Source organism: Neocloeon triangulifer, unplaced genomic scaffold (genome assembly GCF_031216515.1).
Source record: "Neocloeon triangulifer isolate White Clay Creek 2 clone unplaced genomic scaffold, ASM3121651v1 ptg000015l, whole genome shotgun sequence".
In the NCBI taxonomy this organism is placed as follows: domain Eukaryota; kingdom Metazoa; phylum Arthropoda; class Insecta; order Ephemeroptera; family Baetidae; genus Neocloeon; species Neocloeon triangulifer.
This window is the reverse complement of record NW_026775557.1, coordinates 1585242-1606610: the sequence shown is the minus strand read 5'-3', so window position 1 is coordinate 1606610 and position 21369 is coordinate 1585242. Positions and strand designations below refer to the sequence as shown.

At 36.9% G+C, this 21369-nt stretch overlaps 1 protein-coding gene across 5 annotated transcripts in view; it reads left to right on the top strand.

Moving 5' to 3' along the window:
- The window catches only part of LOC132202640 (A disintegrin and metalloproteinase with thrombospondin motifs like), a 35291-nt gene that overhangs the window by 9543 nt on the left and 4379 nt on the right, over positions 1-21369 (top strand). For 3 of the 5 annotated variants that reach the window (XM_059629666.1, XM_059629665.1, XM_059629661.1), the window contains exons 2-8: positions 9761-9852; positions 17794-17875; positions 18063-18367; positions 19146-19467; positions 19584-19710; positions 20142-20271; positions 20326-20468. In XM_059629666.1, the coding sequence (XP_059485649.1) occupies positions 9775-9852; positions 17794-17875; positions 18063-18367; positions 19146-19467; positions 19584-19710; positions 20142-20271; positions 20326-20468 (1187 nt within the window). In that variant the 5' untranslated portion in view covers positions 9761-9774. Of the gene's footprint in view, positions 1-6093; positions 6226-9760; positions 9853-17793; positions 17876-18062; positions 18368-19145; positions 19468-19583; positions 19711-20141; positions 20272-20325; positions 20469-21056; positions 21110-21369 lie in introns of those variants that run through there. The other 2 variants (XM_059629664.1, XM_059629663.1) reach the window with 2 other exon arrangements.

Sequence of the window (21369 nt, the reverse complement as noted above, 5' to 3'; positions counted from 1 at the left end):
AAGTTTTTCTCGCACAGTTTCCGTAAAACCACGTACAAACCTCTTAAAAATTAAACCCTGAAACTGCTTTACACTTTACAATACAAAAAAAGACACTAGTCTACACTAATTAGAACAGAAAACACACACGCACACTAATAACTAGCTGAGGACTAACTTTTTATTACATCCATTAAGTTTTTCATTGTATTTACATATAGCAATAATAAAAAAGGTAATTTTTGTGTCCATGATTAAGACTGATTTAAATATTAATTTTAAATTAATATATTCAAAATTTAAAAATCAATTTGTTGTTAATTGAAATTATATTAACGCATATAATAGCCTATTGAAATTATCGTATTGCCGAATTCGCATCTCCCTCCAAGTTATCCATTTTGCACAAAACATTACTTGTGCGCGTTAGAAAAGTGATTGGGAAGTCGGCGTGCCATTGTCGAAATTCGCCCGGGGCGAAGACATTGAAACGAGAAACGCATAAAGAAAAGACGCGACTCTTTCACATAGGCCTTGGAAGTGGTTTTTTTTGCGGGCGGCAATCGCATAATTATTTTCACAGCCAGCCAAACGTCAGTCAAAGTCTCTCAAGTTTAAAGACCGTGACACCTGGCGAGCGCGGTGTCATCTCTCGTAAACAGCTGATATGGCATTGCTCCTCGTTTGGGACATTAAAATTAACAAGGCTTGCGAATTTCCTTGCTGGCTCGCGCCGTCGTGAATGAAAAGCTCTTTTTTTTGCGTTGGCGCGTGAGTGCGTGTGATGTTCCCGCAACACTTTCCGCGAATTTCCTCCTTAACCCTTCGACTCGAGAGGTGATAAAGTTTTTAATGTTTTGCATCAAGCGCGACATTGACGTAGAGAGATTAACTATTTTGCCACACAAGCAGCGAAGATTCAAGGCGCACTTTACCGAGATCTCTCCTCAAGTCGTGCAACGGGTGCTGCCGGATTTTGGTCAAGGACCGAAAAGCGGAGAATTATGATAAAATGTTTTTCCTCAATCAACTTTCTTGAGCACGTGGGGAATGATATAATGACGTCATCTCCAAATGGGTTTACTTATCTTTGGAGATGAAGCAAAAAATAATTAGACGGAAAACCAAAATAAGGAAAAAGCAAAACATTGAGAAACCTGTAACGTTTAAATTATTATTTTTCAATTTTTTTTGCAAATTTATTCTAAGTAAATAGATATTATTGTTGTTTATTTGTCCAATTGTTAAGTCACATTATTATTATTAATTGCGTTCTCGGTCGATACAAAATTTGAAATTTGAAAAAAGGAGAAGCAAGGTGAAGGGTTTACAACAAATGTCTTGCTAAAACGACATAAATTGAAAAATGTTAAATATATATAAAAGTTTAACATGTACTTTAAAAAGTATAATAATGAATATAAAAAGAAGCCGGATGAACACATGTATGTTCAACGTGGCGTATAATAATTAAAAAAAAGGGCAAGATGAACAATTGCTTTTTTGTTCCAATCACGAATTCACGATTTTCGCAAATTCCATTTGAGTTCGTTAACCGACGCCACTTTAGAAAATTTGCATTTCTGTTATATAACGTGTCATTTCAATGTCATTCACAATTAAAGAAGAAAAACAATGCAAATTACGAAACGATGAAATTTTTGTTTACGTTGGCGGTTTTCGAATTGAAGGTCTTCTGAGGATGAGTTTCATGCGCATTACATATATTTTGTACAAATAATGGCTTAAATAATGGAGTAAGTGTTCTTGCTAAATGTCGCTCCAATTTTTGCCTAATTCTGGTACACCGCCAGCATTTGGCAATGCAAGAGTTTCTCTTTTCAACACTCATTGCTCAGCAGCAATTGCTGACAAGTGCATTTTTTTGCGTAAAACTCATGTGATAAAAAAAAATTCACAGATGGGAAATTTCCAAAACTGAGCTATTTCTTTCTTTTCTTATTAGAATAGCCAAGTTTTCAAAATTTTCAAATATTTCTAACAATCATGAAAATTGATTTCTGCTGTTTTAAAGACGATATGCTTATGAGGAGTCTTTAATTTATTTTTAATTTATTTCGTACTTTGTGAGGCTATCGAGTGAAATAGGAAGGTTTACGGCACTTTCATCTGCCAAACAAATACTAAACCGGGCAGATAATAATCCGTCAGCACCTTCAAGACCAAGGTGAAGCGAATCTCGTTCCAGCCGATGATGGACGCGCCTTTAATTGCGCTATTAATTTTGCGCGCCCACCTCCTGTCGCTGCCGCCGATAAGCGATGCAGGAGGATGAATTTTTTTTCGGAGACAAAATCTGCCGGCCTTGCGATGCGCAGAAGAAGATGCTGCTTGGCAATGAGACTGGAAAGTAGTGACAAAAATTGTAAGGTCAAGCGCACGGTTCGCGACCTGTCCTTTTGCAGGGCAGGCGGGGGAGGCTGCGCGTGCAACCAGGCCTAGGTCGGCGGGATGGGTCAGCGACAATGACACTACTTCTTCTTTTCAGCAGCCAAACACACACGCAGACTGAGCCGCTTCGAGACATAAAAGAGCGCGAGAGACGTTGCGTCACCTCACCTCCGTTTAATCGCCGACACAAACATGCCAAATTAGTCAAAGGCGATCAAGTTTTCAACCACCGTTTAGCATCACATACATCACTTTGCGGGAATACCTTGAATAAAAATGTTGGCTGAGGAATTGCTTTAAAATTTTAATATATAATAAAAAAATTCCAGGCTGTTGTTTATTTCATTGAATAACTCTTCTTTGTGGTAAAACGGTCTACATATTTATTATTCTCTCATTACAAACAGAAAAAAACTCTCAGCCTCTTAATTGTTTTACTTATTTTTTTTTTTTTAAAAAATTAGATAAAAGTGATAAAATAAATAAATAAATAAAATTTCACATAGAAAACTGAATATAAATTGAACTTCTACCTCATTTTAATAGCGCCATATGTAGTGAAATTAATCCAGTTTTACGACTTTTCTTTGTTTGAACAAAAGTTAATAAACAAAATTTGCTTAATTGCAATTTTTGCAGTATTAATCAAAACTAAAACTGATAAGAAATTTTGATTAATTGAATTGGCAATAATATTTTTTTCATTTTTGTGGTTCAAAATAATCCATGGGAAAGTTTGAAAAATTAACTTGAAATGATCAGTTATGGAATTGAAACTGAGATGCTGAAGAGTTGTGGATTATTTTTAACGCTCTGGCTGAGAGCAGTTGAGAGAGACACTGGCTGACCGTATAGGTAAAACCCGATTTCGTGTGCGGTGTACATACGCACAAGTGTATATGAAGAACAGTTTCTCAAATTTGCATCGGTAGTCGAAGATATTCTTCATTAATTCAGGTGGTTGCATTCCCGAAACCAGTTTGCACCGCGAAGATTTGTTTCAGTTTCCTCTTGAGGAAAACTTATATATATACATTTCAAGAGACAAGACGAGCGCATTAAATAATGGCACTGCCCGCGCGCCGCCGATCCGAGACTATAACTAAAAATGAGATGATGATGGAGTTGCTTTCTCTTGCACTCTAGCCTGGCACCACCGTCCGTCTTTCTGTTTCAACGAACTTCCTAGTCGATTTAACAACCAACTGTCTATTGTGCATATCAGACCTTTTCAAACGGCCTTACGCTATTTAAAAAACGTTTTTCTCAATCCACCAAATTCAATGGAACTAATTTCATTTTGAATGAGAGAAGCAGTGTTCTGGACCTTCTGGTACTATTTATGTATTATATAAATTAATTCTCATTTATCTTATTTGATATGTATTTTAATTAAATTAATACAATTCTCAGCATAACTGACGAGGTACCAGAGGAGTACTAACTGATAGATTATTAGATTAGCAGAACTTATGCGTTGAGAAAATAAGTTTCAAATAATTAATTCAATTCAATCAAATTTTATTTTTATATTACAAGTGAAAACTTTAATTTATAAATAAAAATAATAATAATGTAAATTATAATATATATTTTTAAATTATAAATCTGTATGAAATAAAAAAACTATAACGTTTAATATAAAACTTAAATATGTATGTGTTATTTTTTAAAGAAGAAAATGCATTTTTAGTAAAAGTCGAAGAATTTTTGTCGCTATTTTTCTGCCAGACGAAGAACACTTGTTGCTTCTGCTGTATTTTTCATATTACATTTTTTAATTGCCCTTTTGTGTGGCCAAGCAGTCTTCGTGTCTCTTTCTCCGCTCCGTCTTGCTTCGCTTTTAGTGCAGATACAAGAGCATGATGTAAATTTGTTGCTCAATTATATCCGCGCGGCTACTTTCGCCGGGGCAGGACAAAAGAACAATGCCGCGATTTGCATGTATGTATGCGTATGTGCTGTAGGGACCGTTTTTGCTCAAAGTTCACTGATCCCGCGAGAGCTGCTGCAGTCTGATGCTGAATGTAAAAGAAAATTGACTTTGTCACTCGATCGCCGACGAAAAGACATAAAAGCGGCGGTCGAAGTTGTATATTTTTGCGATTTTTCATGGGGACGCGGGTCACCAAAACGAGAGGATGACATCAGAGCATTAGTCAAACGCGAGGAGAGACAATCATAAACATCTCGCTTATTTCCCTCATGTATCGTTTGTTGATTCGGACGCTCCTCTTTGAGAAATGCAAAAGTTCTTTGAATTAAAAGCTTTTCGCCGACAGAGATGCGTTTTTCATTCTCACGAGAGAGTGGTTTTGTCTTCTTCTCAAAATGCTTGCAGTTCGCTTATATTTTCCACAAAGACTGATTTATTTATTGATAATTTACTCACGGAGGCGTAAGCCGATTATTTTCTGCGGTTGCCTCATCTCTCGGTCGCGTGAATTTGGGGTCGACCAGGATTGTGCGAAAGACACACAGAGTTTCAACAAGTTTGCGTTAAATTAGCGGTTACGTTTTCAAGGTTTTATTTGCAAGGGATAATTATTTAAAAGGAAAAGAAATACCTGTCTCGTCTATTTCGGCAGTTGCAACCATAACCACCCCGAGAATCATTATAATTGTTAAATATATGAAAATAAAAAGTAAATAAATCAATTATTATAAACATTTGTTATTAATATGAATAGAGTAAAAAATTATTTTCAAATTATAATTTTCCACTATAAATAAGTAATTTTTTCCGTAAAATTTTGACAATTATGAAAGAACTTTAATTTTGGTACAAATAATTAAATAAAAATTGTCCAAATTTGCTGAAAACTGCGTAGTAAAAATTTAAATTTAAAAATGAGGAAGAAAAAATACTTTTATAAATTTATTTCATTGAGGTACCATTTCTTCACAAAATAATTTCGCTGCTCACGAAATATGGCTGCAGACAGCCCCATTTCTATACTTTGTATTAGAAAATGCCAAAAAGTTGACATAAAAATGAAAATTGAAACGATGCCAACAATAGTAACAATGAACGTTTTTAACGGAAATTAGTAACATTTAATTACAATTCTACACCACAACTCAATTGTTTTCTCATTATCAACAAGTTTCCACAAAAACCAAAAGTCAGGTCACAGATTCCTGCCTATTGAAATTCCGCGCGGCTGATGCTGCTGCTTTGGTGAACAATGGGCCGAGCCGCCCGAAGCAGCAGCAGCAGCACCGCTTCTCTCAATAATTAATTGTTGGCCAACGCGTCTCGCGGCTGATATGCAAATTATTATGCTCGGCAAACGTGACGCTTTGGTGTCAAATTGCGACACAGCTTAATTCTTTATTCGTTCCGTCTGCCTCGGAGCGGCCCCTTTGGTGTGTTCTCGAGGTGTCGAAAAGCAAAGGAAGGTGAATTGAAAATTAAAGCAGATCCGCCGGCAGCGACCCTGCGGAGGGCGGGCGAGCGGGCGGACGCGATAAGCATCTGAACTTGAATCGCTTCCAAAGACCTCTTGGCAACTCTTAATGAAAAGAAAAAGAGAATTAAAATAAATAAAAGTGCGAACGAACGAATGAACGAGCGGCCTCCGGGGGCGGCCGAGGGCCTCCTGCACGTGCAGAGTGCGCGCAGGTGGAGGAGGAACTGGTCCAGCACACGTAGAGGGAGGCGGTCGCCGGAGTGGGGGTCTGAATTAAAGCCTAGTCCACCGTCTGAGGACCTTTAGTGTTGGTAGGTTGCACACCACCTGTACCTGAGTGTGTTGGTTGCCGCTCGCGGTCTTTCGTTTTACGCACAGCTCGGGATTTACAATATTCCTACCTCACTGGATTGAAAGCTGAGTGAGTAAACTTGCATATATAATTCAACACTTCTTTAATAATTATAATTTTTTTTTTGTATTAATAGTTTATTTTTATTTCCTTTCATCGTCTCTCAAGAAGGAAATTATTATTTAATTGTTTGTTGTTTGTCAGTTTTGATTTGGGTGCGACCGACGCACGTGCGCTGCGAGCTCACACGCAATTACTCTCACTCGCGCCGATTGATGTAATCGAGAGTCGTTCTCTTTCAAACTAGGCAGCCGAGAGAAATTATTCTCGAGCTACTCCATTTGTGTCCAGCAGAGCGCCTTAATTGATTTGATAATTCACGCGCGAATCAGACCTGAAAGTTTCCATTTCTAATAATCGCGCGCGCCGCGCATTTGCCAACTTTTATTTATTCATTAGAATTTTTCTCTTTTCACTTTCGTTCGCATGCGAAATTTCAATTTTTTTTATTTTATTTTTCTTTTTGCTCCGCCAAACCCACTCGTTGAAATCTCCTAGGGACCTTTTTCTTTATCCCTGGTTATTTTTACCAATAATTCTTCAAAAAGCTGATTTATGAAACATTAAATTAGAGTCTCTATTCAAGATTAAAAGCCGCTGGTTTCTTTATGGTGTTTCCTGGCTGATCGTTACTCACGCTGCGAAAAGCCATTTACATTCGAATATTGAGCAAAAAAACAAGGCTGAGCTCGCCAGGGCTGCATACGTACGCGTGTATTATAATAATTTTTTGCTCAAATATTTTGAGAAAAGAAGTTGCTCAAAGATATTTTATATTATTTTTTGGTTGCATTTTCCTCCGCCGGTTTAAGAATTATTACTAAAGGTCGAGTGCCGGTGATCAAATTAGACTAGATGTGCGGCTGCTGCTGTTTGCGGCGGCGAAAAAAAGGGAATGTGGAGCGACGAAGGCCGTTCGCGTGAACATGCCGAGAGAGTTACCAGAAAAGTGCAAGGCTGCTGATCGACGAGACTTTGTAATAATAAAATATGCGACGAGAGAAAAACCGATTTCATTAATAGCAAAAGAAAAAAATAATTCTTGCTCGCGACGATTATTCATAATTATAAAGAATTAACGATTCGCAAGGTCGATGAAGAGAGATAAAATTATTAATCTGAATTTTCTTTCTCGGCTCTATATGGAAAATCGTGTTTAATTGGCGTGCAGCAGCTTAATCTCTTTGACACGCATCCTCGGTCCACGATTTTGCAAACAATGAGGAAGCCTGCGGACGCATCGGCACGCATATCTAGCCGCAAATTATAATATACGGCATGAATTTCAGCCCAGCCATTTATTGCTCATTACAAATCGTTTTGAGTACACACTTGTGAATGCCGAAAACAAAATCCTTCCTACTTGGCTCCTTATCAGAACGGAGCAGGAAGAAAATTTGTAATTTCAAAACGTGCAACGATGCGTAAGAAAAGACCTCAGTAGCCAAAAGATTTGAAATTAAAATTTCAAAAATGTTCCCACAAAAGCTCAAAACGAATGTTTTTTCCGTTCCATTGGAAGCTTGTTTGTGTGATTTGTGATCATAGGTGCGCGTAAAATTCAGGGACAATAGGTAATCATAAATATTTTTTCGGTGGTTTGAGCCGCGGGAAACGACTCTGTGGCGGACAAGGTCGCTACCGGAATATTATTATTGATTATCTGCTGATTTCGCAATGCTCATTTTTGTCAAGCGCGCATTTCGCTGATTATTTTTACATTTTCTGCCAAATTAGCAAGTTTCACGAAACGTTTTGCAATAGTTGCATTTATAGTCTCGCCGTGATTTGTATTAGGAAGCGTGCTAGCTCTGCGCTAGCCGATTCTTTGAAAGACAAGAATTTCACGATTCCGCCCAGAAGGTTTGTTTTGTTTCTCCGCACTGATCGTCGGTTTCGATACTGTGCCGTACGCGTGTAATTTTGTAATTTTCGTTAAGAGGCATTTTTTTTGTAATTAGAGGTACTTAATATATATTTTTTAATTACTTTAAATGTAATAAAAATATTAGCAACTAATCATTGTCTGGAAAAAATGTAACAATATTAAAAAAGTATGATTGATTCATCTCAATTAATTTTCTATTGGCATTAAAAAGTAAACTTAAAAAAAAAACGAATATAATTTATTATTGAAATTTATTGTAGCTAATATTAACGAGATTTTAGTATGTTTCTTTATTATTGCATTTTTGAATATTTTATACATTTTTAATGAGATTATTAATAATTTTTTTGCTTTTAATCTGGGCGTCCTCATATTTGAAGTCCCTTCCAACCCATTTTTTATTTATCAAAAGTTATGATAATAACTCAATAAATCCTTAAATCAACCATTAATTGTTATATAATTTACAACTTGAAAAACGTTATGCAAAATCTACACAAATGATTGTTACTAAATTCTATATTACATATTAATAAAAACTATTGATAAGCTTATAAAACACATTAATCTGTTGTTTTTGAATAAATTTATCTGAAATTTATTTTTATTTGCTTTACTTAAAACGAGATGAGTTTGAAACTGGCCTGCACTTCAACTTAAGTACACACCGCATCACTTGCGGTCTCTCGCAGCTGATCTAGGCCACTGGGTCAAAGCTCCTCCATACTGCACTGCTCGCTTAATTTCACCTTCGTTCGCTCTCAGGTTGAGCTGCCCTGTCGCGCCAGACCAGTGTTCATGCTCGGATATAATATTATTTATTTATTTATTGCGTTTCGTCGAACGGTCGAAACTCATGCATGACTTTTGAGAATCTCTGTCGGCTGCAATAAAAGTGTGTGTATGTAATTGCGTCATGCTTTCGCAGAGATGGGTCAATTCCTCTCTCTGCAGCGCGCCTCGTGAGAGAGTAAATGCCACCGCGTCTGCGATGGATTTACGTATACGCGGCTGACAGATGGGTTTGAAAGTAACGGCAACTAACGTAGAGAAAGACAGACGCTAAAAGAAGAAGACGTGTTTCTTAATCGAAAATTACAGCACCAAATTGTTCGCGTTCAGACGATGATGTTTATTACGATAGACAGAGAGAGAGACACTCTAAAAGCCGCAGCGGGTGACATTTTACCTTTGTTTGGTGACGAATGAAGAAAGGTTAAATGAATATTTAATGCCACGATGAGATGCAGAGTTTAACTTTCTGAATTGATTCTGCCAAAAAGGGCAAGAGAGAATTCACCTTGAGAGAATTTGGCTGAAAAATCTCATCTGTAGCCAAATAAAATTTTATATTCAAATTTTAATAGGATGAAAAAGAAACAATCTTTTTAATTTTTTTTTTAGGAATTCATGAAAGTAATAAGTAAGGAGTTAATTTCAACACAAACCTAATGCTTTGCCATTAATTATAATTACTGCGGAAAATGAACATTACTAAAATTAGTTTTAATTGAATATCGCAATTAAACCAATTACTTTAACTGGAAATTACAAAATTGGAATGGTTAAATGTTAATTTAAACAATTTTACTATTTACTCTAAATTTGGTTTATATTTATAAAATAATTAACGTTTTATTTGCATTTTTTTTGCAGACTCGAGGGTCACAATGGCGGCAGGTTGGCGACTGACGTCGCTGCTGCTGCTCTACCTGTCCACCCCGTTCTACAGTGCCAACGGTGTCCAGGTCAGTGATGCTTTTCGGCCAGGGCGTGGTGTGCTCGGGTGTCCGCCCGCCCGCCCGCCACTCTCACTCTCGTTGCACTTCTTACTTTCTCCACGTTCGCTCGCAAACTCACTCACTAGCACGCTCACTCGCTCAGGTGGGTGACCAGCCTTGTTTACGAACCTTTCAAGCCGCAGCCAAGCGAATGAGCAGCAAACTCGCTCCGTCAGATTTCTCCAAATCGCCTTCCTCCGCGCATTACAATATCGCAGCGCCCTGACCGCACTCTTGGCCTCTCATTATCAAAATCCCTTTTTTTCCTCAGAGTTTGACGCGGAAATTATATTGCCGTGCCAAAATTGCTCTGTAATCAACCAGATGATTGCGAGTTGCAAGATGCAGTTCGAAAGTCCAAACTGAAAATTAAAAAATTTAATGTACAGTTGCATGCCCAGTGTGGTATTTATTTGGAGTGTATTTTTTTTTAAAACTTGACGTGACGTTCTAATTGCTCTTGCTGTTCACCCACACGCAACCTGACTTTGGGAGTCAAAGATCAGCGAGAACATACAAAATAAATTTGCCGAGCAACAAAGATTTATTCAATTCGAAGGGTAATTCAATCCACACTTGACCTCCTGTAAACAAACTGCAGTCGAATGTGGCCATTTTCCACTTGACCTTACTTTGCGAATAACTAGAGCAAACTTTGATAGGTTAAGGTGTGTCTAACTTTCCGTCAAGCTCAGATAAATTCTTCAAGAATTTAACCCTGCGTATATATGTTTTTGCAAGGTCAAATTTATTCGTAAACTAGCTTTTTATTATTCATAAATTAGATTTTCGGATCAAAATTATAATTAATTTTGATCCGAAAAGTCACTTATAAGTGATTATTAGAAATTTTGAAAGGAACCGTGTGATTGGCAGCATGTCAAATCGAGCAAATTGCGTCAAACTTTTACCAAAAAAAAATCGTCAGTGTGACTTGTGGCGCATTCGAATCCACCCACTCGCGGACGAAATCAGATATAATCGCTCGATTCATGTCTAGGTCAAAAAATGGCTCACTTTCAAAGTGTACATATGTACCTGTGTGTGCACGATGATGAAAATCCTGCAGTTGCTTTTGCATTGTTGTTTCACTACAGTAGAGGTGTTGCCGATAAAGAACAAAATGAGATCTACAAGAGATTACAACCAGTCGACGGAATTAGCGATACGTCTCTATCATGTTCGTATAGCCTTGGAAAATATCATGCGTTGAAAAGTTTTGCTATACTTATTGAGACCAAGCAAAAGCTAGCTGGAGTAAATAGAAAAGCACTTGTTTTCGCGTCTTTTGAGTTGTTACAATTATTTTGGCTTTTAATTGAAATTATAAAAAAGTTTTAAAATTAATAAGTAATAATTATTTTAACTTACATTATAATTTTATTGTAAAAAGTTTATAAAAATTTGTTGTTTTTGTATTTTTTTTTATTAATATTATATTTTATTTATTTATTCATATTCATATTTATTTACTGTGTTATTGAACATTAAAATTATAACATCTTTTTTAATATTTTCGTGATAGATCTTGCAATTGATATTATTGCATTAAAATGCAATACATTGTGTGCATTCTGATTGGTTATCTTAATTAACGAAAATTAACCAAAATGATTCTTATTATTTCGCTAATGTTTTTTTTTTTTTTTTTTTTTTTTTTTTTTTTTTTTTTTTTTTTTTTTTTTTTTTTTTTTTTTTTGCTTATGGCACCCGTGAGCTTATTAGGCTATTGGGTCGGTCTCTTGCCGTAGTCGAGCACCCTTGGCACAATTGTGCTTCCCAACCAACCTGACCCTTGTTCGGGGGCTTTCTAGCAGATTTGGTGGTGCTCGCATGGGCCCCCCACCCCCCTTGAGACCTTACCCCTTGACCCGGCCTTGCCACGAAGGACTTGGAATGAAACGCAGGCATTCGCCACACAAGCTGAGTTCTTCCAGCTTGTGGCTCGGAGGAAACGTGGCAAACCTCCGAGTGCGAGTCGGTACAGCTTGCGCCATACCTCCCAAATTCCCGACGTGTCAGCCGAAATGTTATCAATGATTCGCATACCAGAGGCTATTTGTTTCCACAAACAGCCCCAGGCTGAGCATTGATCCCATGACGGCCGAGGAACTCACTGATTAGAATGCAAGCATTCTAACCACTGAGCCACCGGGCTTGGTAAATGTTTTTCCCTTAAATTCCAAACACAGGATTTGAGAGCTATAAAAATTAATTTTGTTTTCCCTCAGGGCACTGAGCTTTTTTAAATGAGTCATATTAATTAAAAGAGATTTGCTAATTAAGAGCGTCATAAACTTGGTTAAATGGTGCTCAAACATGAATTACGGTGACCCACCTTCAATTCTTTCAACATAAATAAGATTCGCTTCCTCATCAATTCCAATTGTTTATCAATTTCCATACATCTGTCTGTCGGTGCAGTATTGGTCTCGAATATAAAGTAAACAATAATTGGACGCGTTCCATTTTTCACCTGAGCCAGCAAATCGTAACGTCCGCTGCGGTGGTGCAACTCTCGAGAACAAAGCAACAATAAAAATAAATGCGCGTGAGTATATCGACGAGAGATTAATCGTCGGTTGAGTATTTCGATTGCGATCGCGGCCTGCTTTATATTTATTTTTTTTTTACTCCATAATGGTGGCACCAACTAGGAAGTGTCCATAGGCGAAATTCGATTGCTTTGGTGAAAATGACGCAACCTTGGGCCGGTCGTCTGCCCAGGCAGAAAAAAGCAGCAGCCGCCGCGCCCACCGATGCCAATTTGGCCTTGCCAGTGGCCATTGCTATTTAAACCAGAGCACCATTGTGCCGTTTATGGCCAGTGGTCTCGACGATTTGACGGTTGGTCAACAACTCGCAGGTCGTTAGGTCGCTGCACAATGACGCACATTTGAATAAATGTCAGCAATGAATGGCCATTTTTTCGGCCTTTTGTTTTCGAATGGAAAAAAAATAATATAACAAAGTAAGAGCTCGCATTAATTTTACAGCTGTTGCGTGAAATTCTGAATTAGTTAAATTGTATATATATTTCTCTTGCGGTGGAGAAATTTCACGAGATCTTTTGTGCTGCTTGTGTTTTTGAAGCGCGGAGAGATAAGGAATTTCTATTCACAATAGAATAGATTATTTTCCACCGCAGCTTTATTTATTCAGACGGGATTTTATTGTTATTGGAAAAGAAATGGAAGCTATGATTAATGTGGTTGAAATGTAAATTTCGGTCCTTATGGCACAGTTTTATGTCGGTCATGCATCATGAATAAGTTTATTATTACTTTTAATTGTTTTATTTTCTAGGATTCATTGATGCTTTATAGAGATTAATATTTTGATTTATTTTTCAATTTTGAATTTTAAAAGTGCAAAATTAAAAAGAAAAGTAAATATAATTCCATGCACTACTTTTACTAAAAATTACAACTGTGAAGCAATGACCTGCTCTCACAACTGAAATGAACCCAATTAGAGGAACGCGATTTGCGAACGGCAACAAATTGTAATTTTGCACGTCAAACGTTTTCATTATTCGACTTGGAACATCCGCTTCTCTGGCCTGTTATTGTTCGTTAAGCGCCTGGCCTTGGGTCCAGCAGTGCAAAGAGGAGGATATGCTTTGCTCAACATTTTGGTACGCGGCGTCCTGTTCCAACTTACTTTTGCATAAACTCGGCGTTTATTTCCCTACCAGCGCAAAAACATAAATAAATTTGCGCTCACCAACTGGACACATGAGAAGAAAAAAAATTAAGAAAACGGCCGGTGCTTTTTGAGTCAACGATATTTAAATCAGATATTTTTGTGCAGTTTTTCTTGAAAAAGATATGCGCTTTAGTCTTGAGGATAAACATCTCAAGAGATTTGTCTTCCCAGTTTTTTTTTTATATGCAAATTTAAATTCTGTAAACGAGTCTTGGAAACATTTTCAGGTTTAAAGGTCATTTAAAATGCAACAAAAGTAGTTTTGTAAGCATAAAATTTATGCTGCGGTGACAATGCAATTATATTGTTATTCAGTCAATAATAAAATAAATAATAGTTTATAAACATTATAACAGTTATAGTTCAGTTGTCGTAAAATTATTAGTAAATTTATTAAATATCCAGAGATAATTTATTTTTATTTTCATGCCACAAATTTTGCTAATTTTAGACGTATTATTAAATTAGCAAATCTACTCTCAAGGGTTTGAAGAGCTCTGGAGATTTTAAGCAGGAAATCTGAACAATAAACTTGGTCTCGCGTTTTTATCACTGTTTGCAACCCAACACTCGAGAGCCGTTCACCAGCGTTCAAAAGCAAAGGGGAAGATCCGCCTCATCAGACCTCTCCTTATTTCACCTGCGAGAAAATCAAAGACAAATCGCGTAGGCTTGTCGTATTGAAATATGAGCGAATGCAGCAGCGGCACCGAGACGAGCGTGTGTGTGCGTTCGCCGGTCACTTTCTCTCTCACTGGCGAGGTCCTTTGCGCACTTGTTGTTTGTGACCTTGCCCATTTGCTTCACTTGCGACCACTCGAGCGTCACAATAAAGAGCAAAACTCTCCCTTGCTTCATTTGTGTTGATTTCAGAGAATCGGAAATTTGTGCCGGTGAAAAAGTCCCAAGGCTGTCGATTTGCATAAACTGCATAAATGTGTTTGTTATATTTTGAGGAAGAAAGGAGATGAGCCGCAAGGCCGCGAAGTGAAGAGTCCGAATCTGTGTACTTTCCACTCGTGATTTGCCGTGATGTAACAAGGAACTGCAAACGAGATCATCTCTCCGGCGAGCGCTTTCTATGTACAATAAGCACTTCTTGTTACTCTCGGCTGCAGCCAGACCACTTACGAGCCGGCTCGTAATGTCCTGTGTGAGCAGCTCATTAAAAATTCCCTTAGCAGAGAAAGCACGCGAGAAAGAAAGAAAACTTGATATGGCAGTGGTAATGCGAACTATCCACAATATTACATGCAACCGACCAAATGCAAATCAGCGAAAATTACATTAATTCACAATGATGAAATGAATTCCGATCGCGACCGGCGATTGCCTGGCTCGAAAAGGTCAGATGATTTTTATTTTTCAAAGGCTCCTCTTCTTTTTCTCACATGTACTTATATTTAAATTTATGCAAATCGCGTCCATTCATTCTAGGTGCAATGTTTTGTGCTGCATTTGTGTACTCTCTATGGAGTTCACGCTTCACGCCTGATTATGCAAATTCCGCTGGCAATTACCTAACAAATGAGGTTCGTCTACTCACCCGTAAGAAACCGAAGAAAAATAAATAAATTCAGCTTGCGCTTTCTTTAATGCTTTAATTGTTTCGCTTGGCCTCGGTAACCCCGTTTTTTAATGATACGCGCCTATTAATTTCAAATGGAAACTTATATTGGGTCAGTAAGTATGAAAATTAGTGGAGTGATGTAATTTAGGAAATCTCGTGTAGTTGAAAATACGAATAATTTTTCAGAGGATTTCATGAATAATCTAATCAAATTAAAATTTAGGGACAATTTTTTTTAAATTAAATAAATCAATAAAAGTGACAGTTAAAATTTAAAATGAATTTTATAATTTACTTATTATGTTTTGAAGGAAATCTCTGCTCCAATTGAGATAAATTATGGAAATGCAAAAAAATTATAATCGGTAAAAATTAATTAAGTAATTTGAGAGAAGACAAAAGCACAAATATTATAAAAAGCTTATCTGTAAAAAAAAAAACAATAAATTACATTAGCACATTGTATGGAAAAATTCATGGACTTGAAAATCAAATTTAGAGAAAAAATAGCCCTGCTCCAAGATTTGATAATCGTCCAAAACAGAGATTATTTAATGAACTTTGACAAATTATAAATTTTAATAATATGGAAGTTTTATGTCCAATTTGACACACATAATTTTTTTGCTGCAGGTTTCGCTTAATTTGGGCGACACTTTTACTTTTTTTGCAAAAAGGGAGACATACCGTTGCGCGTGTGGTTCAATTAAAATTTCATTTTTACTGAGGAAAAAAAGAAAAAGCGTGTGAGCGTGGCAAAAATATAAACGCATAAAGCCCACCGTGGCAACGAGCATTAAACACGGTGTGAATTATGTTGGATCGCAAAGTGACACAGCAGAGGCGTCTTCTCTCTCCATCGTCATTGACGTGTCAGAATCTTACGCATGTGTACAATATTGATGCGAGTCGAGTGAGGAAGAGAGTAAAGAGACCCGATTTTATTGTTCTCGCACCCGATGCAGCGCGAAGATAAAAAAAATGTACTCCATAATTATACGCATATAGTTCCCAAGAGGTCAAGCGATTCAACTGCACCAAGAGGAAATTATTTGCAATTGTCATTTTTACCTCGACAGCCGCACAATGCCACCGGCGGTCGTTGCAATAAAAAGTAAAATCACAGCCCATCAACTCCAAGGATTGAAAATTATGAATAAACAAGAGAGGAAAAAAAACATGGGAGGACTTTTTAATTAAGTTGTTAATAACAAGATATTCCCGGAAGTTAGACCGGGGCTTTCTATAAAATCAAGTAATGCAAAAATGAAGGTCAAGGAATTTAATAAAAGTTGGATTTTTTACTTAATTTATGAGAAAATATGTAGGCAAACAAATAATTTTACAGCAAACCTAAATATTAAATTTATATTTTCTCGTAACACATCTTTTTCCAAGTAAAATATTTCCAAACTGAGCTAAAGTGATGCCACACGTTGTGGCCTTTTACTCTTGCAAAACGAGATTGGCAAGGCAAATCGATAGATAAGTGTGGACTGCCGCTTTTTCGACTACAAATAATTTTCAACACGCCATTGAAAGCTGCGTGCTGAAAGATAAATTGTGATATTGATAGGTGACCACACGGGGAGTTGAGGAAAAAAATTAAAGGCGTTATGCGCTCTTTCTTTCTCAACGTGCACGAGAGCCAGAAATAATTAGAGTATTGATAGACAGGCGGCGGGCGGACCCCTTTTCAAATTGCGCGCACGTTCGATCCATATTATATTTGAGCGAACAGAGATTACGAAAATCGACCGGTGACCCCAGGCAGATCGCCCGGCTTCCTTATTGCTGGCCACCGCCGCGCGCGCGTTCATTTATCTCGCAATTACGTTTTTGCAATCTACTTTGCTTAAATAATTGTACTTGGTTCGTGACTGCTCTAATGACTTGCGCATTGATACATTACTTGCGGCCGCGCTTGATTGATCACTTATACAAAAAAATTGCTATCTTGTGGCACATCAAAAATGACCTGCATTTACTATTAGTGCGGTGTTTCTCTGATTCCTAGGATGAATTTGTAGATGTTTATTGTTTATAATTAAGTGAGATATTAATTACAGCTAAGCCATCAAGGCAATATACAATATGTAGAGATACCAAATGAAAGTTTAAGTTCTGTAGAGGGATGATAATTTTTTATAATAACTTTAAATATGAATCTTTTTAAAATAAGATTAGAAAATACTCAAAATCAAATAAATATATGAATTAAACTTTTCTATTTAAAAAAAAATATTACTAAAGATAATTAAACTATATAAATTTAATCACAATATTTATTGAAAATATATTGCCATGAATTTATTGTTGTTTTAAAAAATTTTATATTAAAAAATAAAAAAAAATATACACAAAGCGTGCAGTGTTTGGTGTTTGGATTTATACTTGGCTCTTCCTCACGTTATTCTTTTAGTCTGTTACTGTTTTGTTGAAAATCAACAAAAAAGCACCGAGGAAAAGCCAAATTTTAATTCAAACACCTTGATTGTGAAATTCCTCTACAAAATATTCTGTTTCTGTTTCATATTTAATATTCGGTTAAATTTTCATTAATCTTTTTCCACTTTCCATATTTATTCATTTTCTTCTGCATTAAATAAAAGTTACATATTCTGTTTCAGACGGGCACCAACTTTGATCTCCACACACACATGAGCCCACAAGACTTGCGCTCATTATTCCACGTGGATTCTCACGATGAAGGTGAGTGACTGCGCGTGAAAACGGCACGCGAACTTCTTATAGTTAGTTCCGTTGCACTTTACATACATTTAGTCTGAAAAAGCGGAAAACAACGTCTTAGCAAGAAAAAGAAACAAACAATTAATTATACACTTGTATTATGCAAATGAGCTTCCTCTGACCTCTGCGTCTTTTTATCTTGTGGCAGTGCCCGAGTACCAGGTGGTGTCAGTGCGAGCCCTGAGCAAGCGAAGCGCCTCCGAGGACGGACCGCACCTGGTGGCCCACCTCGAGGCCTTCGGACGGCCGCTGCAGTTGGCGCTGCGACGCACCACAGGGCTGGCCGGCGCCGCGGGGCCGTCGGCGCTGCGCATGTTTGCGCAGGACGGCGAACAGTTGGCCGAGATTCCGCAGGCGGAGCACGGCGCCGACATCGGACACACGTACCAGGACGAGGCCAGCGGCGCCGCCCTTCTTGTCCACACGGACCCTGAAGATGGTACTCTGCTTGTTGTAAGTTTTTTGTTAAAATAATTTTATATAATTTCTTAACAAGTTTTAAGTTATTCAAATTGACTTATATTTTTATTTTAAAAAGTTTTATGAGTTATAACTTTTTATATGTAAATATTATTTTATGTAATTGCTCACGATATTACAAATAATGATTTTTTTTTCAATAACCGTATTTCTTTTAATTTTAAATAATCCAACTTAATAAAATTTATGATGCTCCGCTAAGCATTTTAAGATTTTACAGCGCAGTTACCTGCTTTCTTTGAACCGTAACAATTGTTGCTAAAGTTTTACGTTATGAATTGATAAACCCAACATAAAATGCTGGTAAATGAATAAGAGCGATTTGATGTTAGAATTTATTTAGGTGCAAAAAGTTATTCAAAATATCCCTGAGCAATCAGTGTCCAAATTAAAAGATCTTAAAGATGATTTCAAATTGACAGATTGTACACCAAGAGTTGAGGAAAACTAATAATAATGAATTTTTTGGGTTTATAAAATCTTGTAAAATCTTGTGTCTTTCTTTTTGTCAAAGCTGTAAAATAATGGGAATGAAGTCTAAAAATTTCGATTTTAAACTAAAAAATAATCAATAAATACTATAGAGATCAACAATTTATGCTGGATAAAGTAAAAAATTCATTTTTTTTAATCGTGCTCATTTTTCACTTCTAAAATTTTACTAATAAAAAATTTAATGTACAAAATGTCTTCAATTTTTCCTTCATACGTAAAAAATATCAAAATTTTCAATTATTCTTTTTTACAATAGGAAGGAACGATTGGCAAGGATTTAGTGGTGCGTCCTGTCCCGTCGTCGGTGCGCCATTTGGTGCCCGCCGAAGAGGACGAGGGTGACGAAGAGTACGAGGGCAGCGACGACGAAATGTTCCTGGACGAGGAACAAGAGGATGAGGAGGTGATGAAGGCCGGCTTCCCTCTGCCAGAGAGAAAGCCGACGAAGAAACCCACCAAGAAGGCCACATTTATTGACAAGAAAAAGAGCAAACGGACTAAGAGGAGTGCGGCCACCATGGGCATGCACGTCGTCATCAGGAGGTCGCCTGCTGAAGCCGATCCTATGGGCGATTATGGTATTTTTTATTGTTGTTCATTTTAACAATTCAAGTCTAATGGAAAGATTTTTAATTCGCAAAAATTGTTTTCATAATATAGTTGAAAATGCGCACTAAAAAGTGTTAATTTGCAGCTTTTATGGAGCCTGACCATTTGTCTAAGCGGTTCAGGAGGGACTTGAGCAACAGGAGGGATAAAAGAGAGGCCCCTTACGTCATCTACCCTGAAATCCTTGTTATTGTGGATTACGACGGTTACAGGTGAGCTCATTTCAAAAGTTGTTAACAAAACTTTTCCTCGAAAAGTCACGACTTTGGAAAATGCGCCCTTTATACTCGACGCACTTCTGACGCTTAAAAGTTAAAAGCCGTGACGCGCTCACATTTTATTTGCTGAATTTTATTATTTGAATTAGTAATGGATTTCCCTGAGTTGCGCACTTCACCTTCGCACCCATGCGCTAATTTATTTTGCTTTTTTGTTACCTTCTCGCCACAAACGTCACTCCGGCAAGTCGTGTGCTTACGATAAAATAGCGCGTAAAAAGATTATATCACTTTTAGGACGTTGTCCTGACCCAAAACAAAATGTTACGTGAGACGCACCCATCCTTTTTCAACTATTCAACAAATTCTTATATTACAGATTTGAGATAAGAAAATAACTAAATTATAAATTATTCCATATCTAGACTACATGGAGGTGACAATGTTCAGGTCAAGAGGTATTTTGTCTCATTTTGGAACGGAGTCGACCTGCGGTACAAACTTTTGAAAGGACCCAAAGTTCGCATCAGCATCGCTGGAATCATTATTTCTCGAGTAAGCTTAAAATATTTCAATGATTTTGTTTTGATTATTTAAATATTAAATTAGGGAAGAGATGCCACTCCGTATTTGGAGAGGAACAGAGTGGGTAGGGACGCCATTGACTCGGCGGCAGCACTCACTGACATGGGCAAATACCTCTTCAGGGAGAGAAGACTTCCTGTTTATGACATTGCAGTTGCCATCACAAAGTAAGACCTAATCCTTATTTTTCATGCAGCAGGGATTATGCTAGAGAGAAAATTAATTTTTAATATTATAAGAATAATTGTTTTTTATTCTTTACATAATTATATCAGGTCTAAAAGAAAAATGAAAGAGAAAAAAATATACTTATAAAACAATTTTCTTTAAAAAGAATTAACTTTATCGAAAATGATTCATTTTTGAAACGTTGGTTTTTAATTAAGTTTACTTCTCTTAAGCATTTTTACGTGCAGCTCCTATTATTGCAGGTCGGATATTAATTTGATTCATCAGTTCTTTTGCAGCGGTAGATTTTCTTGAATCTTGAAAACTGTCTATACTTTTTCCCAAATTTCCTCTTGCATTTTCTTCCTTTTGTTTATATAGCTCTAAAATATAAAAATCTTCTCTTTTTCTTTCTTTCTTCATTTAATGTAAAATCAAAGAACTTCTGGTTTTAATTTTATTTAATTTTTAATTGAAGCGTTTACGTTTTCTCAATACAAACTTTCGATTTTCGATTCCTCTCTTTCTCTAAATTTCCCTTTTTCGCGTGTGCAAAATTTCTTGTTTGACCGTGCTCCTGGCCACAGGTATGACATGTGCCGGCGCAGGAAAGGTGGCCGCTGCACCAAAGGAACCGCTGGTATGTCGACCGCAGCCAACACGCCTCGAGGCTCAATTCTCCTTCTAATTTTTTTTATGATATTTTTGTGTGTTAATTTTTTGCATGCTCCTCTATTCTTCTTGATTTTGGCAAATTTTTAATTGTCCGTGCGGTTGCTGGCTGGGCTTGCGACTAATCATTAGCCGATTACGTTGTAAAAACGAGACTCATCATTATTATTATATCATTAACTCTCTCATAATTGAGTGCAAGTGCTGTTGGTTGAAGCAGGTGGTCTT